Below are 16,692 nucleotides of genomic sequence, written 5' to 3'. Positions count from 1 at the left end.
GAGGATGTCATGTGGATGGAGTAGGGCCACCGTTGGCGGGATATAAAAAAAATGCCCTCAGGTTGCACTGCACACATCTAGGGGGGGCATGTAATGTGGTGTGAGTTGTTAGTAAAAAAGCAACTCGCACCTTCTCTCACTTTTTTATAAAGTTGTAGTACCTGCATGCGAGTTGTTGTGATAATACAGACTAGAAAAAATGCAGGTCTTTGGACCAAGCACAATGCGAGTGTTATTTTATGATTTAACTGTTTAAAAGCGTGCATGAGAGCAAGAGCTGGTGAGAGAGAGAGTGAGACAGGGCGAGATGCAGCAAAGGTAAAAATGCAGCCCAACCTCTGAAAATGCAGTTTTTGAAGGAACTGAGGAACTGAGGCCCTTATTCTAGTTCACTCTTTCTGACAAAATATTTCTTAGATGGGCAAAACCATGTGCACTGCAGGTGAGGCAGGTGTTACTTGTGCAGAGATAATTAGATTTGGGTGGGGTTTTACACCTGCCTCACCTGCAGTGCACATGGTTTTGCCCATCTAAGAAATATTTTGTCAGAAAGAGTGAACTAGAATAAGGGCCTCAGTTCCTGCTGGAGCCTGCTGAAAAATAGCCCTGGTGGTACTCCTGGAATTATCCAGCACACATGGCAGCACCCCTGGACTGATACGGTACAATTAACGGCACTGTTGCTGTAAAAGAAAAAAACTTTTTTTATTTTAATTTAAAAAAGGGCAGCTTCCCTGGACTGATTCTTTAGGAACTGAACCTGCTCCCCTCTATTAAAAATAGGTTTTAGAAACCAGTAAATAGAATATACCAAGTAGCCAGCCATCTGGCATGTTTCCTTCTTCAAACTTCTCCAACAGGGCTGAGTTGCATAGGATATAGAAATCATGGCAAGGCCCTGGGTAACCTGCAACCACACTGAGACTACAGAGATTAGCATCGCAAATCATTACATGTGGCCCCTGAATTGTCCTAAAGATGCTCCAGGTGGAACTGCAGCAGAGATTCTGTCTGTAATTTCTGGTGCAAGCACTGTGGTAGAGTGGCTTTGCTCGCACACTCCTAGATACCACATGTCAGGAGGGGGCAAAGGGGGATGATGTCACCAAGCCCAGTCCCACCCCAAACAAACTCCACGATTCACTGGTCTTTGGCATCATTTTAGTCAAGCCCGCTCACCGAAAAATTGCAAATTCTGCCATTTCAGTTGGCAGCTCCAGGGGGTTGCGGGGGCTCCGGGCACATATGGGAGGCTTGCCCACCTTCCCACGTGGTCAGGAGGGGGACCCGATTATCAGGAGCCTTCTTGGCCATTTTGGCAGGGTATGCAAGTATGAGATAGACAGAAGAAAGTATGAGATACAGTAGAAGGGTGCCGGACGGGGTCCCGACAGTCGGGATTCCAACAGGCATTTACTCAATGTCGGGATCCCGACTGTCAAAGCACAAACAGCTGGGTTCCCGACGGCCACCTGCTATTTTCCCTCGTTGGGGGTCCACAACCCCCATAGAGGGAGAATAGAATAGGTGGCGAGCGTAGTGAGCCACCGCGCCCGCAGCATGCGTGGCATGCCCGCAGCGTGGCGAGCGCAGCCAAGGGGCTTTGTTGTGCTCACCATGCTGCCTGAATCCAGCCAGTCGGGATCTCGATGTCGGGCTAATGACAGTCGGGATCCCGACTGTCAGACCCCTATACCACACCCCAGTATACATCCGCGGTAATTCTGGTTAAGTGTTACCCCCTCAGCAGTTTTATCTTCTGACGGGAAATATATAAGTGTGGATGCTCAGAGGATCGATTGTGCAACTGATGTATGCACATTCAATTGTTTGTGTATGTATGTATGTATGTATGTATGTGAGCTGTGGTTCTTGGATAATGACAGAGGCTGTTTCAATACAAATCCTAGCAGCTCCAGCATTAGCTCTGCTTAGATCCCGCTTTGAGATCTGAGTAAAAGGCATTGCTAGGTATGTCACAATATATATGACTTCTTTGTATAATCAATGTTTATTTGTCACAAATGTACAAAAGCTATAAATATATTTCCCAAAACAATCACTGTTAATATAATGTTTTACATATCCACTAACAACACATGTATGAAACATGGGAGTCAGGGAAGAAGACTTGGAACAAACACTGCAGTAGCGCACGCAGGGGGGGGTTCTGAGTATCCAGAAACCCCCCCAGGAGTCTAAGGGCCCTAGGCTGAAAGCTGAGGGTCCCCTCTTTCCATGGGTACAAGAATTTTAAAAATCGGCCCTTGGGAACCGGAGATATCTGACTTCAAAACAGTGGTCCCCATCCAAGCCTGTTAATTGCTATTCCCTGTCAGATATTTCAGGTTCTGTCTGACTTTGAGTCTTTCTGAGGGTATATTCCAAAAGCTGGGACTCTCCCCCTTTGAAGGACACTAGTAGCTTGTCTTTACTGTTCCCAGAACCAGAGATATCAGCCTTCCAGCATCTGGTTACTGCGCCAGCTCCACATACCTGGTATGTAGTTTTATATACTCATTGGCAGATTGCTCTGCCTCCTGAATTCTGATCCCCTAGTCCCCAATACCATTTGGTAGGTGGGATTCTTTAGTTTTTAATTCCATTAAAATCTAAGAAATCTATTTCTGGGAACTGGATATATCTGCAGTCAAGCAAGCTGTCCTCCCACCAGAAAATTATGAATAATAAGCCCAATCCACTATACACCCCTCCTCTGCGTATTAAACATCCTCTACCACCCTGGAAGTTATGTATCAGGGCCCCTTCATTCAGCCCAATGCCCCCTTCTCCCACCTCATCTCCCACCATCTGTGCAGTAAAAGGGTAATTAGTGGAAATTACTGATCTAGGCCCTACATGCTGAGCGGCTGATATAACACCCCCTACCACCCGCGGGACATCAAAGCTTCCCCCACCCCTACAGCTGGAGGATCGGTAGGGGCCCCAATACATTGCTCTGCCCAGGGGTCTACACTGCTGTTACATATGTGTATATATATATATATATATATATATATATGTGTGTGTGTGTATATTATTATTATTATTATTATTATTATTATTAATATACATTTGGTCTGTCTATAATACTTTAACTGACCTGGTTATACTGGGTCACCATCTCTGGGTCATATAAGTGTCCATCTCCGTGCTTTGCTCCACACCTCTGGAAACCCCCTTCTGAAAATCCTGCGTTTGCCACTGCACTGGGGCAGACAAACCTATAGTGAAGATTAGCTATGGGATCAGCAATAAAGCATGAACATTTTCTAATATATTTACCCCAGACCACCCGATTCATACAGCCAGGCCTGGTACTCAGCACAATATTTATATTCCAAGCTGGAAAATCAGGTTCAAACAAATTCCTGATATCTATCATGAGTAGAAAGTGACAGATCCTCTATTTCCATGTCAAGTCTTTCAAACCAAATGGATACTGGAGGAAAATGAGGAGCCTTCAAATAAACAAGGACTACCATTTTCACTGCATTGATAAAGTGCTAAAGCAGACGTCTTATGTTTGTAGATGGGAAGGTCTATAAGATAAAGCAGCCAGGATCCAGGCTCCAATGGTATCCCCTCCCCAATCACAGCCTTGGCAGTCTGAATTACTGAATCCAAAAATATACAAATTTGGGGCAGACGCCAGCATGAGTTAGATAGGCCTGGGAACATTTTACAATTGCGGCTACACTTTGGAGACTGCACCCCTTTCCCAGTCAACTATATGACTAAAGATATTACTTCAGAAAATAAAGAAACTGGTGCCCTCCTCCATGTTTACATCTGTAGAGGATACAATGGGGCAGATGTATTAAGCCTTTACAAGAGATAAATGCAAGGGTTATAAAGAGAGATAAACGTCCAGCCAATCAGCTCCTTACTGACTTTTTTCAAACACAGCCTGTAACATGGCAGTTAGCAGGTGATTGGCTGGACGTTTATCTCTCCTTATCACACTTGCATTTATCTCTTGTTATGGCTTAATACATCTGCCCCACTGTTTTTTAATCGTTTCTCCACACAAACTCCTGAACTACAGTAGCTTTTAAAGGACTTTGAGGAAGGAAAGAGGAATATGTATGGGCAAACTCTGTTATAAATAGAGTATTTTGTTAACTTTAATTATGTTAATATGCCTGAGCTAAAATACTAGCAAAGAAACCAAACACTGCAGGTCCGTTTTAATGGCCTGGATGAGTGGTTCAAAGTTTAACCTAACTAAGGGAGTCATTTTGATTTGTTTGGACGGGGCCCAGTTATTTGTGCGCATGTGCAGGTTCACTGTGCGAATGTCTGCTGCGATTTACAATGTCGTCAGGCTGTTCTCACTGAGCGGTGTGGGAGGGGGGGCATGCAGCGGGTGGGACATTGTCACCCATGGGAACGCCCAGTGCTTCACGCTGACATACAGTGCAGGAAGGTGTACTAGGGAATGTTATTTTGCTGTAGCAACTCTGATGTTAAATTTAGTGTACACACGTTGCGATTCAGGGTCACTTTCTATTTGATTTGGACTATATATCAGGCTTGCCTACCTTCCCATAATTGCCGGGAGGTTCCCGAAAATCGGGTCCCCCTCCCGGCCCCCCGGGAATGTTGGCAATCCTCCCGCATTTGCCAGGCAGCCCCTACACCCCCCTTCCGGGCCGCACTAATTACCGGGTTTTTCGGGTCCGCGGCAAGGGGTGGGACTAAAAAGACGCAAATCATATAATTTTGCATCATTTTAGCCCCACCCCCTGCTCGCAGACCCACGGATCGCGGCGTTTGCATGGATTGGGGGTGGGGCTTTGAGTCATCAGCCCCGTCCGTCCCTGCCACCCCCCCCCCCCCCCCCCCCCGACCTGGAGATCTGGCTGTCCTCTCCAGGCTTCTCCCAGACAGGATATTTTTAAAGTCAGCAAGCGTGCTATTTATTCACAATGTAATAGCAATCTAAAAGAAAGTTGAACAGTACACCCCTTTTTTAAGAGTATGCGTGCTTGGCATGTGAGTGTCATTATAAAACTGTCAAGATGGATTTACTAATGCTTCTAAAAATGAAAATTCTTTCTAGGATACAATAGATAACTTATATAATCTGATCTGTTGCTATGGGCAACATCACCACTTTAAAGTTTTAGAAGCTTTAATAAATCTACCCTTAAGACTTGATTACTGCATTATTTCTGGTTTTGTTTTATTGCCTGAGCATGTCATACATTTCCATACACTTTCACAAAAGCAAAACCAGGGTTGCAGCGGCTCTGACCTGGGTCAAGGTGCAATGTAAACTGGTAACCCGGGTCGAGTGATGATGTAACTGACCCGAAATAAGCTGGGTTGGACGTAGAGCTTTCAGAATGCTCCTGGGACTGACCCGTGCCCTAATCCGGGGTGCAATCCGGCAGTGTTATTAATACAGTGGTATTTGCAGAAACATATTTGATGCTGACATTGATAATGACCTTCTCTTTCTCAGGTATGTGTGAAAATAACAAATCTGAAGACAAAACAAATCCATTCACAGAGAACAGAAAGGATGCACATGATGCTGGCATTTTGAGAAAAGACCTACAAAAGGTAAGCTTCCCAGGGTAGCCACCAGAAATCTTGGTGTCCAGCATACTCTTGTTTTTGGCCCACCATACCTTTCTGATAAATACAACACAATATTACGATCCAGTGTCTGAGAAGCACTTACTTACCATCAGTGGCAGATTGGGATGGAAAAGCAGCCTGGGTAAAGTATGGTAGTGGCCTTAATGGGGCAGGGTCTTTTGAGCGGGGTGAAATTACCCCTCATAGAGCCTATTTATGGGGTGGACACAATTGCTGTCTTTGCTTTGGTTCCATCTGCACTTCTTTGTGCCTGAGTCATTCCTTACTATAACCGCCACTACAGCATTCATCCTGCTATACCCACCACTACATTACTGACCTTTCTATACCCACCACTACATCCCTGACCTCTCTATACCCACAACTACATCTATGACACCCCTATACCCACTACTACTTTGCTGATCCTGCTTTACCCACCACTATATTACTGATCCTGCTATACCCGTCACTACATTACTGACCCTCTATTCCCACCACTACATCCCTGACCTCTCTATACCCACCACAGCATTAATGACCCCTCTATACCCACCACTACATTACTGACACCTATATACCCACCACTACATCACTGACCATGCTATAACCACCACTACATCACTGACCACGCTATACCCACCACTACATTACTGATCTTGCTACAATATACCCACCACTACATTAATGACCCCTCTATACCCACCACTACATTACTGACACCTATATACCCACCACTACATCACTGACCATGCTATAACCACCACTACATCACTGACCACGCTATACCCACCACTACATTACTGATCCTGCTACAATATACCCACCACTACATTACTGACCCCTCTACACTAACCACTACATCATTGGCCACGCTATACCCACTACTACATTCCTGACCGCTCTATACCCTCTACTACATTACTGAACACTCTATACTCACTATTACATCACTGACCACGCTATACAGATGGAATGCCTCTGATCCTTTGCCGGGGATCGCCAGCATGCCTGCGCTGGCGATTGCCGGCGCAGAGGCGCTCCATCTGACAATGACTTTGTATGTCTTCACTTTATTGTAACACACTTGTGGCTATGCAGAATAGCATACTGTAGATTGCATTTTACATGTAAGTACATCATTATCAACTGCTGTTTTCAAAATAAAAGAAAAATGTTTTGGAATTTTTTATTAAGGTTGGCCATAAACAGCCGATCCCTGTATGAATGGCCCCACAATACAAAAGGAGATTACGGAATATTTACAATCCTGCCATATTCTCAGGATTTGTATTTGCTGATGTCGTAGGCAAAGTACCAGCCACCAGCATTGCACAGATCTGTCATAACCGCACATAGATGCCCATATTAATCTTTAACATGGGCGGGTGTCTATTGAGCCGCAAACAGACAATCAGCCAGAGAGATCCCCAGGAATCCTCTCCTGATTGGCTGGGGGAGGACCCAGTGTATGACATCACTGGGAAATCCCTCAGTATTGGGGGAGGAGCTGCAAGTGTAAACACACTTGTGGCTCCTCATGTTCGTATGGTGTCAGGACAGTTTGTTTTTTTACACCCTGGATAACTACTTTGGACCGGAGAGGGTGCGATCTATGCCAGAGAAGCTGGTGAGTACAGTATAATTCATTTTCACAGGTATCCTAAGGATTTCTACTGGAGAAGAGGACAGATGGACCCTATATGTAAGTATGCATGGGTGATTGTAGTATGTATTAAAGTTTTATTTTTCTGGGGTTGCGCTATTTATTTGGACATTTGTTTTGTTGTAGAACTATAAGACCCAGCATGTCCATTAATGCCCTGGCCAATGGTGCCCTGGAGGGGGAACCCATTTATTGACCAGCCACAGGTTGATGTTTTGGTTGGGGAAACTTCTATAAAAATTGTTCTCCGGCTGTGGCATTGGCTGTTTGAGCCAGATGCTGGTTGCCAAAATATGGGGGTCCCTACTCATTTTGTCCTCTGTATTTTAGGAGTCAGGGCAGAGCCTTGATCCTGGTGCTGGTTATAGATATAAAGGGGGGCCCCAGCTTTGTTCTCCCTGGATTTCTGAAACCAGGACCAGCTCAATGAGCCTGGGGCTGGTTATTGCCAGGTGGAGGGACTGCACGTAGATTTTTTTAATTATTTATTTTTTCTGAGAAGCCTGCATGGATCTGACTGATCCATACAGGCTTCAGCCAAATTTGACCCAAAAACTTCTATTTGTCTTTCGTATTCACTGGTGAATTCTTATCTCGTTGTCAAGGGGGAGTAAAATGCTCATTGCCAAGTGGGAGTAAAATGCTCATTGCCAAGGAGGACTGAAAACCCGTTGCTTAGGGGGACTGAAATGCTCATCGCCAAGGGGGCCTTAAATCCTGCTCGGTGACAGCCATGCAGAGAGTTGTGCGCTGCCCGGCTATCAGACTCAGAGCAGGACAGACCAGCAGGTCCATGCTGCTGCTATTTTGAAAATTTGCACTAGTTTGCGAGCCAATAGAAGCTTGGGTACTTGTGTATTTTGGCGGCGCCCATCGCATCGCATACCATAACGCATACGATGGTATGCGATGCGACGCGATTTCATTCGATAGTGTGCGATGGCATACAATTTTCAAATTGTATGGCATTGTACATGTACCCTTTAGGGTGCTTATACGATTTTTCATCGTATAGGGGGTCAAAATCGCGTCGCATCGCATGCCATCCGTTACATGGCATGCGATGCGATGCGACGCGTTCATCGTACGATGTACATCGGGGGCGCCGCTATAATACACAAGTACCGAAGCTTGCAATGCGGCAGCCAATCAGGAGTCGCAAAGGTGGCCAGAACGTGAGCTTTGAATGGCTTGAGGCAGCGCGAACCTCCCCCGCCACCGCAAACCTCCCCCAGCCTGCCGCCGACATCACTGCTGAATGTGACAGGCGGCTTAGGCAGGGGGGACAGCGGCAGCACTGACATGTCTCTTATATGACCTGGTAAGAGATTTGGAGTATCAAGGTATGCATAAGATGGGGGGGTCTCCCCAGGCAGCTTAGGCAGGGGGGACAGCGGCAGCACTGCAGGGAAGCTCTGGCGTACTAACGCCGGAGCGGAGGTGAGGGGGGCTTACAACTTTATGTGGTGGGTTTTGCTGGGGCAGGACAAACCTGCCCTGGTAGGTTTGTCCTGCCCCAGCAAAACCCACCACTCAAGGGGTTAATACTGGTACTACAGGTATCCACAATATCAGTGGTGTAACTAAGGCTCAGCAGCCCAAGCCATTGCGGGGGGGAGCCAGCAATATGTGGGCGCAGTGTCACCGCACAGTACCTGTGAATGCAGGAGCTGGAGGCAGGAGGAGAATGCCGGGGGCTGAGTGTTGGTGGCTCAGCAAGGTATGCAAAGTGCTCCCTTGCTGAGATGAGATGTGGTGCCTAGCTGCTGCAGCCTGCACCCGTCTGTGACTGACAGCAGCGTGGCCAGCTTCATATATAACGATCTCCCTCTCCTCCCGTCCCTGCCACACTTCACTTGATTTATACAGACTGTGGCAGGCTTTACAATCAACCCAAATCCTCACAGTAAAGCATATTACAGTGAGGCTTTAGATTGATTATAAAGGCTGCCAGAGTCAGATAGTGAGCTGAAAGAAATGACTTAACTTCCCTGTGTCCAGACTCCGGACAGTGACACCTGCTCCTGAAGCCTGCCAGGTCTGAAGTTCTCTAAATTGTACTGTGTGTTTAGTGGGGGAACAGGCAAATAAGGGATAACTTTGATGGGAGGGACAGGAGGCATAATTGTTATGGGTCATAGGAGTGATGATAGAGATGGGGGAAAGGAAGTATTATGTATGAAAAAAAAAATACAATTAATGTATGGGAGGGGGGGGGGCGCAAAAAAAAATTCTGCAGGGGGGCGCAATATTTCTAGTTACGCCACTGCACAATATGGATTCAAGGGCGGACCAGACAGCTACTAGTGACATGGAGTGTGGAAGGTGTGCGGAAGAGGGGATAGTCTTATATGGCGAGTATGTAACAAACTCTATATTTTGAGTGGAAATGTTGGGGGGTTGTCTTATACGCCCAGTCGTCTTATACGCCGGCAAATACAGTAATGATTTATTTTTCACCACATGCACATGTTACATCAGCCCCACCTGCAGTGCATATGGTTTTGTCCATTAGAGAGTGATTGTGCCTTTCCGAGTGAATGAGAATAACCCCCATAGTGGCATAAATAACGCCGATACAGTATGTACCATTCCCACCCGATGCCAGCTGTCCCGTGTGATAGAAGGACTTCTAGAGGGAGAGGGACACACATGAAGCAGGTGTGTGTGTGTGTGTGTTGTTGGATACATCTCTGGACAAAGTGCAAATAGAAGTCCATAGGGGAAAAAAATGTCCAAAGATGAAAGCATTACATTCTGGAGCAGGGCCGGTGCTAGGGTGTTCGGCGCCCCCCTGCAAACTAAAAATTTGCGCCCTCCCATACTTTGCAAAAAAGCAGAGTGTGACTAAGACGGAAGCTGAGAGTAAACGTTGTTTAATGCCCATAGTAGTAAAGCTTCTGCTCTTATACACATAATGTGACCGATAGCAACAGAGCTGTAACTAGAAATTTTGGTGCCCTGTGTCAAAATAGGAATTGGTGTCGTTCCCCCCCCCCCCCCCCCCCACACACACACACACACACACATACATACATACAAAAAGGGTCATATTAAGGGCGTGCCTTCGTGTAGAAGGGGCATTGTCACATAGTACAAATTCACATTATACCATAGTTGTGCCATTTATACACATTGCGCAGCTAAAGCTCCTTAGGCACACTGCACCAGGTAGAGCCCCTTAAACTCAATGCACCAGCTAGAGTCTCTTAAATTAACTGTGCCAGGTAGAGCCACTTGTACGTACTATGCCAGGTAGAGCCCAATGAACCCACTGCGCCAGATAGAGCCCAATGAACACACTACGCCACCCCTGCACCACCCCAGCACACATTAATACGCCATTCCTCCACCCCTCCCCAGCACACAAATATGCCATTCCTCTGCCCCACCCCAGCGCACATTAATACGCCATTCCGCTGCCCCACCCCAGCCCACATTAATACACCATTCCTCTGCCCCAGTGCACATTAATATGCCATTCCTCCGCCCCAGCCCACATTAATACACCATTCCTCCGCCCCAGCCCACATTAATACACCATTCCTCTGCCCCAGCCCACATTAATACACCATTCCTCCGCCCCAGCGCACATTAATGCGCCATTCCTCCGCCCCAGCCCACATTAATACATAATTCCTCCGCCCCAGCCCACATTAATACATAATTCCTCCAGCCCAGATTAATACACCATTCCTCCGCCCCAGCCCACATTAATACGCCATTCCTCCGCCCCAGCGCACATTAATACATAATTCCTCCGCCCCAGCCCACATTAATACATAATTCCTCCAGCCCAGCCCACATTAATACACCATTCCTCCGCCCCAGCCCACATTAATACGCCATTCCTCCGCCCCAGCACACATTAATACACCATTCCTCCACCCCAGCGCACATTAATACATAATTCCTCCGCCCCAGCCCACATAAATACATAATTCCTCCAGCCAAGCCCACATTAATACACCATTCCTCCGCCCCAGCCCACATTAATACGCCATTCCTCCGCCCCAGCACACATTAATACACCATTCCTCCGCCCCAGCGCACATTAATACACCATTCCTCCGCCCCAGCACACATTAATACACCATTCCTCCGCCCCAGCGCACATTAATACATAATTCCTCCGCCCCAGCCCACATTAATACATAATTCCTCCAGCCCAGCCCACATTAATTCACCATTCCTCCGCCCCAGCCCACATTAATACGCCATTCCTCCGCCCCAGTGCACATTTACACCCCATTCCTCCGCCCCAGTGCACATTAATACGCCATTCCTCCGCCCCAGCCCACATTAATACGCCATTCCTCTGCCCCAGCGCACATTAATACGCTATTCCTCCACCCCACCCCACCCCACATTAATATGCCATTCCTCCCAAGCACACATTAATACATAATTCCTCCACCCCTCCCAGCACACATTGCAGGTATACATATTTTCCCCAAGCACATATTGTTCAAATAAATTGTCTCCCCTCTCCTCCTCCTCTCCCTCCCCAGGTCACATTGTTTAGGTACATTTTATCTTCCCCTAGCACACATTACAGCCCCCAAACCCTTTAATGTTGAGCAGACTTAAGTTTACCAGAAACTGCTCTATGTGGCTAGCAGTGCATCAGGCTGACCTTCTTCTCCTCCTGAGTCCTGGCCGTCCTGGGCTCCTCCAGTAAACAGACACAAGTGCAGCCAGCAGCGTGTGATTGGTTTCCTGTGTCTCAGGACAGGAAGCAAAGTACAGAGAGAGACAGACTGCAAAGACCAGAGCTCTGGTGCCCCCACTGATCCGAGGTCGTCAAAAAACTGAAGGGGATCTACACACACTTGATCCGAGGTGAAGGGGCGGTGCTCTTATCAGCGTGCAGCACACAGAGGAGCAGCGTGGAGGAGGGCAGCAGCAGCCGACAGCAGCACACAGCAGAGGATGCAGAGCACTCACAGCGCCTCTCTCGGTCGGCGCCTCCCTGCTTTGCATCCTCTGCTGAGTGGGTAGCGCCGGCCCTGTTCTGGAGCTTGGTACATTTGGAAAATGCAATAAAAATCCAGTAAACAGCATTTTCGCAGTTTTATCACATTTTGGGGTTCTATACACTCCACCTCTTGTGAGCTTAAGCAATCAGAGGTGGAACTACCATTGGTGCAGCCGGTGGAGTACACCAGGGCCCCTGAGGATAAGGTGGCCTACTGATGCCCCTCTCACCCTCTTCCAATCACCCACTGTTTTTCCCTGTCACCCTCTGCCTCCCCCTGCCTATCCCTGTCACCCTCTGCCTCTCCCTGTCACCCTGTCATGTGCCAACTGTGAACTTGGGTTGGGATGGAGGTCCAAATAATTTTTTTGTGACTGGGCCCACAACCCACAAGTTTCATCACTGTAAGCAATAATTTAAAAAGTTGCCTCATGTCATAGATTTGGATTATGCAAGTACATTACCTTTTATATAAATGTTAATGTTGTTGCTATTGAGGTCTTTGCATTTACATTGTGACAATTCATTCAATTATCTCAATGTTTGTCTTTCTTTTTTTTGTTTATAAGTGCATTATTTGTCTGTTTACCTTATGATTATGTTTTATTTTCATTAATAAAGTTATTCACTTGCACTGTAATGTTTTTGATATTTCACAGTTTGGACAGTGCAATTTATGATTCAAATATATATTATTATTAACAGCTTCTTATATAGCGCATACATATTACGCAGCGCTTTACAGAGAATATTTGAACATTCACATCAGTCCCTGCCCCAGTGGAGCTTACAATCTATATTCCCTACCACATGTACACGCTCACATAGACATTCTAGGGTTAATTTTGTTGGAAGCCAATTAACCAATCTGTATATTTTTGGATTGTGGGAGGAAACCGGAGTACCCGGAGTAAACCCACGCAAGCATAGGGATGTGTTTTATGTCTAAAGCTGTGTACACATGGTGCAATTTATTGCTCAGTGTCCTGTTTTCATCAGCCACCAGAGATGGTGGCTGATGAAATGGAGACTCTGCCGGGGGAGCCACATGCTCCTGCGACCATTAGGGGCTGAACCCGGGAGCACGCACCCGGCGATTTATCGCCCACAGCACATACAAATCACTGACAATATGGACGCTCAGCGACCATATTGCCAGCAATATGTGCTTAAAAACGCCCTGTTTGTACACAGATTTACTGTGGCTGCTCCAAATCTGAAACATGTAAAACCAGAAGCTACTGCCACACCAGTGTAATCACAGTTTTCTGTTGTCTCAATTCTGCTCATCACGCTCCAAATTATTTTTTTCCAGTTAAAGAGAGAATGTCATCATTTGACCAAAACAGAGCTTCGGGGAGTAAAAATGTATTCAACATCTAAAGAAAGGTATCTTTAAAACTGATTTACCCAGTGTCATTCATATTTTTCTTATATATTTTTTTCTGGAGGTTTGCACACTGAAAAACAGGGGAACATATTTTTTAAAGGTACTCTAACCCTATTATTTCCCCCCTTCATGTTTATCAAATGTAAATATACACCAGGTAATTGTACATAAAATATAATATTTTGTGGGACCTTACTTTTGAATCTCACCTGTGGAAAAACTTCATTCCAGAGAAAGAGTACATAGTGGCATGATTCATGTTAATATGGCTCCATTGGCTCCATTGAGCATTTCGGCATAACCTGTCTTCACACATATGGTCCATGATGATGTGATTCACAGCTTTCACACAGTTCTTCAGGGAAGTGGACAACAGGGTAGTAGCAGTGTGATTTTTTTTATCCTGTTTCAGACCCCCAAATATATGGCATCATGATGTTATGATGAGGAGTGGGATCACTGGGTACAGGAAAGAGATAAGCCTTCATGTAGATCTCTACACTGCAGGGTTCCAGGCACTGATACTTTCCTGGTGGACATGGTCTGGGTGTGTGCCATCACAGACAATCCAGGAAGGCATGCCTTAATTATTTATTGCCTGCTGGAACATGTTACAATTCAATACAATGCATTGTTTTTGTCTCCAAAACCTACTTCAGACATCTTTATCATTCATGTTAGTGCTTGATGACTGTGTATGCCCCTTAAGAGAGTGTGAGAATCAGAAAGTCAGAGATTTCCCTTTTTTTTTTAAAGCGGCAATAATGTACACTGAAAAAAAACAGGTTAATTTTGCCAGGTCATTGATTGCCCTGGGAAGAATGGTTCAAAATGTTAAAGCGCCAGAACCCATACACAAATATATATCAATCTGGACCCCTCCACTACAACGATATACTGTGGGGAATATTTACCAGATATAAACGTGTTTTTCTTAACATAAAATAATGATACAATAATAAAAGTACATACTAAACATACACATAGGCACTTCAATGGTACAAGAAAAGTGCGGGTGCAGAAAACGGGGGTGGATTTCAATTGGTCTCTCATCATTTGCATGCAGTGCGGTGAGCTGGGTTCTGAATAAATGGTGGGTCCCGGGGAGCAAAGTTTGAACCATTCTTCCCAGTGCTATTGACAAAAAGAATGGATGTTTATTTTATTCTCAAACTTAGCTGCCATTTCTCTGTACCACTGTGTGCACATAACATATACTTTCTAAATCCAATATATACAAGTAATTGATTGCTGCTTTAAGAAAATGGGAAATCTCCCCCAAAATCTCTTACTTTTTGATTCTCACACTTAAGTTTTTCTGCCAAATGTATTAAAGCCCATTTTCTCAAGTTTACCTGCTATCATGTGAAAAAACACAGGACCTGGGATAGGTTCCAAGATCCATGTGTTTTCTCAATTGGGAGCATGAGAATATGGCACTTATTGGGGCCTTTGTTTCTTCTGGTGGATTAATGCATTGCCTCTTGGGGATCAAATAGCTGTTATTTACCATGGTTAAGATACTCCATTGATCACAGTACATTATTTAGAGAAAATTCTTCTTTGTGAGTTTTTTGCCCAATGTTTTTTCAGGCCCTTGTTTCATTTAATAAAATGTATCCACTATCATGCAAAAACATACAAGATCTAGGATAAGTTCCCAGATCCATGTGATTTTGCAATCATGGCACAGCATTTTTTCAATATTTTGTTTTTCCTGCCTCCATAAGGGTAAAATAGCGGTAGTTTCTTTATGCATTTTGAATGCAAAGCAAAGAAGACAAGTAATATTCCTATAGAGGAAGACACTGCACATCATCTTGATGGTTAACTGGTGTCTTTTTTATTTATATTATTTGTAAAAACAATGCAAATTCTAGATAATACAAATAGGTAATAACCAGTGCAGAAATCAATGTTACAGTACTGTTCAATATGCAAACAGTGTTTCCAATGGATATTCAACTAAATCTCATTCATAAATGACTGGAAACCGCAGGAGCTGATTGGCCGGTGATAAAAAAACAGTTTATCACTTCACCGAGCATAATAAATCTACCCCAGAGTCTTTTTTGAAAGCGGAAATCCCATGAAGTAAACAAGCCAGCTCCATTAACTCAGATTTTCTAATTACAGTTATGGGGCCAACACATGTAGAGATTTTGATGAGGGATGTGTCAGCGATGTGTGCTGAGCGATCTGTCAGGGCCAGTGTTCTTTAGTGAGAACACTGGCCCTGACGGGCAATTTAACTAGATTTTTCCAGCGTGCTGGAACTCAATCGTCGGGCAATAGCAACATGCGGGGCTGAGCATCGCTATGGCCCCTACACACGGATTGATGTAGGGGAATTTTCTAAATGATCTAGTCAAATGAAGTCAGATCGTTTAGACAATGCCCTGAAATCGCCCCATGTAGGCCCTATTACACAGGTAAATATTTAGAAATCCAATAAGTAGCAGGGGACAGAGTGACAAGGATATTATTATATTTTTTTATGAGACTGTGGCCCTTATTCTGATCGGTGCGTACTTTCCCGAATTCCTACGGTGCGGTCCGCACGCCACGCTGTGCGGACGTCGGCCGTAAAAACGCCCACCGAGCCTCCGCATTCGGACGGACTCGCACTTTAAGAACAGGGCATGTTTACGGACGACATACAAACCATGCGTGTGCGGTGGACACACTCAGATTCTGCACGGTATTACAGAGTATGCACGGTGATACCGCATCAGAACGGATGGGAAGCTGGGCGTACGCACCGATGCAGTGTATTTACGCAAAACTAGCCACTATTATCTCAACTCTGCAATACATCACATGACCCACTTATTCAATTACCTATCCTCATTAAAAAATGTTTATTTGTAATTGGAATAAATTAAATGCCAATATGTACTTAAACCCATGCCTAACACATCCATTGCACACATTAACCCTTACATCAATTGAAGTGCAATGGTTTATATTTTTCCCTGTGTTTTCCGTATGATATTATATCATACTTGCTGCTGAAAATCTATATTGCACAATGTACTCATTAGTACTAACACATACTAAAGGAAACCT

At 45.2% G+C, this 16,692-nt stretch overlaps 1 protein-coding gene across 6 annotated transcripts in view; it reads left to right on the top strand.

Annotated features, from left to right (window-relative positions):
- Nucleotides 1–16,692, top strand: part of PDE4DIP (phosphodiesterase 4D interacting protein) — a 222,056-nt gene that overhangs the window by 126,340 nt on the left and 79,024 nt on the right. For all 6 annotated transcript variants that reach the window (XM_083156692.1, XM_083156693.1, XM_083156690.1 and 3 more), the window contains 2 exons: nt 5,471–5,571; nt 13,549–13,622. In XM_083156692.1, coding sequence (XP_083012818.1) covers nt 5,471–5,571; nt 13,549–13,622 — 175 coding nt within the window. The remainder of the gene's footprint in view (nt 1–5,470; nt 5,572–13,548; nt 13,623–16,692) is intronic.

This window comes from Crinia signifera, chromosome 8 (genome assembly GCF_055691185.1).
Source record: "Crinia signifera chromosome 8, ASM5569118v1, whole genome shotgun sequence".
In the NCBI taxonomy this organism is placed as follows: Eukaryota; Metazoa; Chordata; class Amphibia; order Anura; family Myobatrachidae; genus Crinia; species Crinia signifera.
The sequence above is the reverse complement of the archived record's forward strand: the minus strand, read 5'-3'. Positions and strand labels throughout refer to the sequence as shown.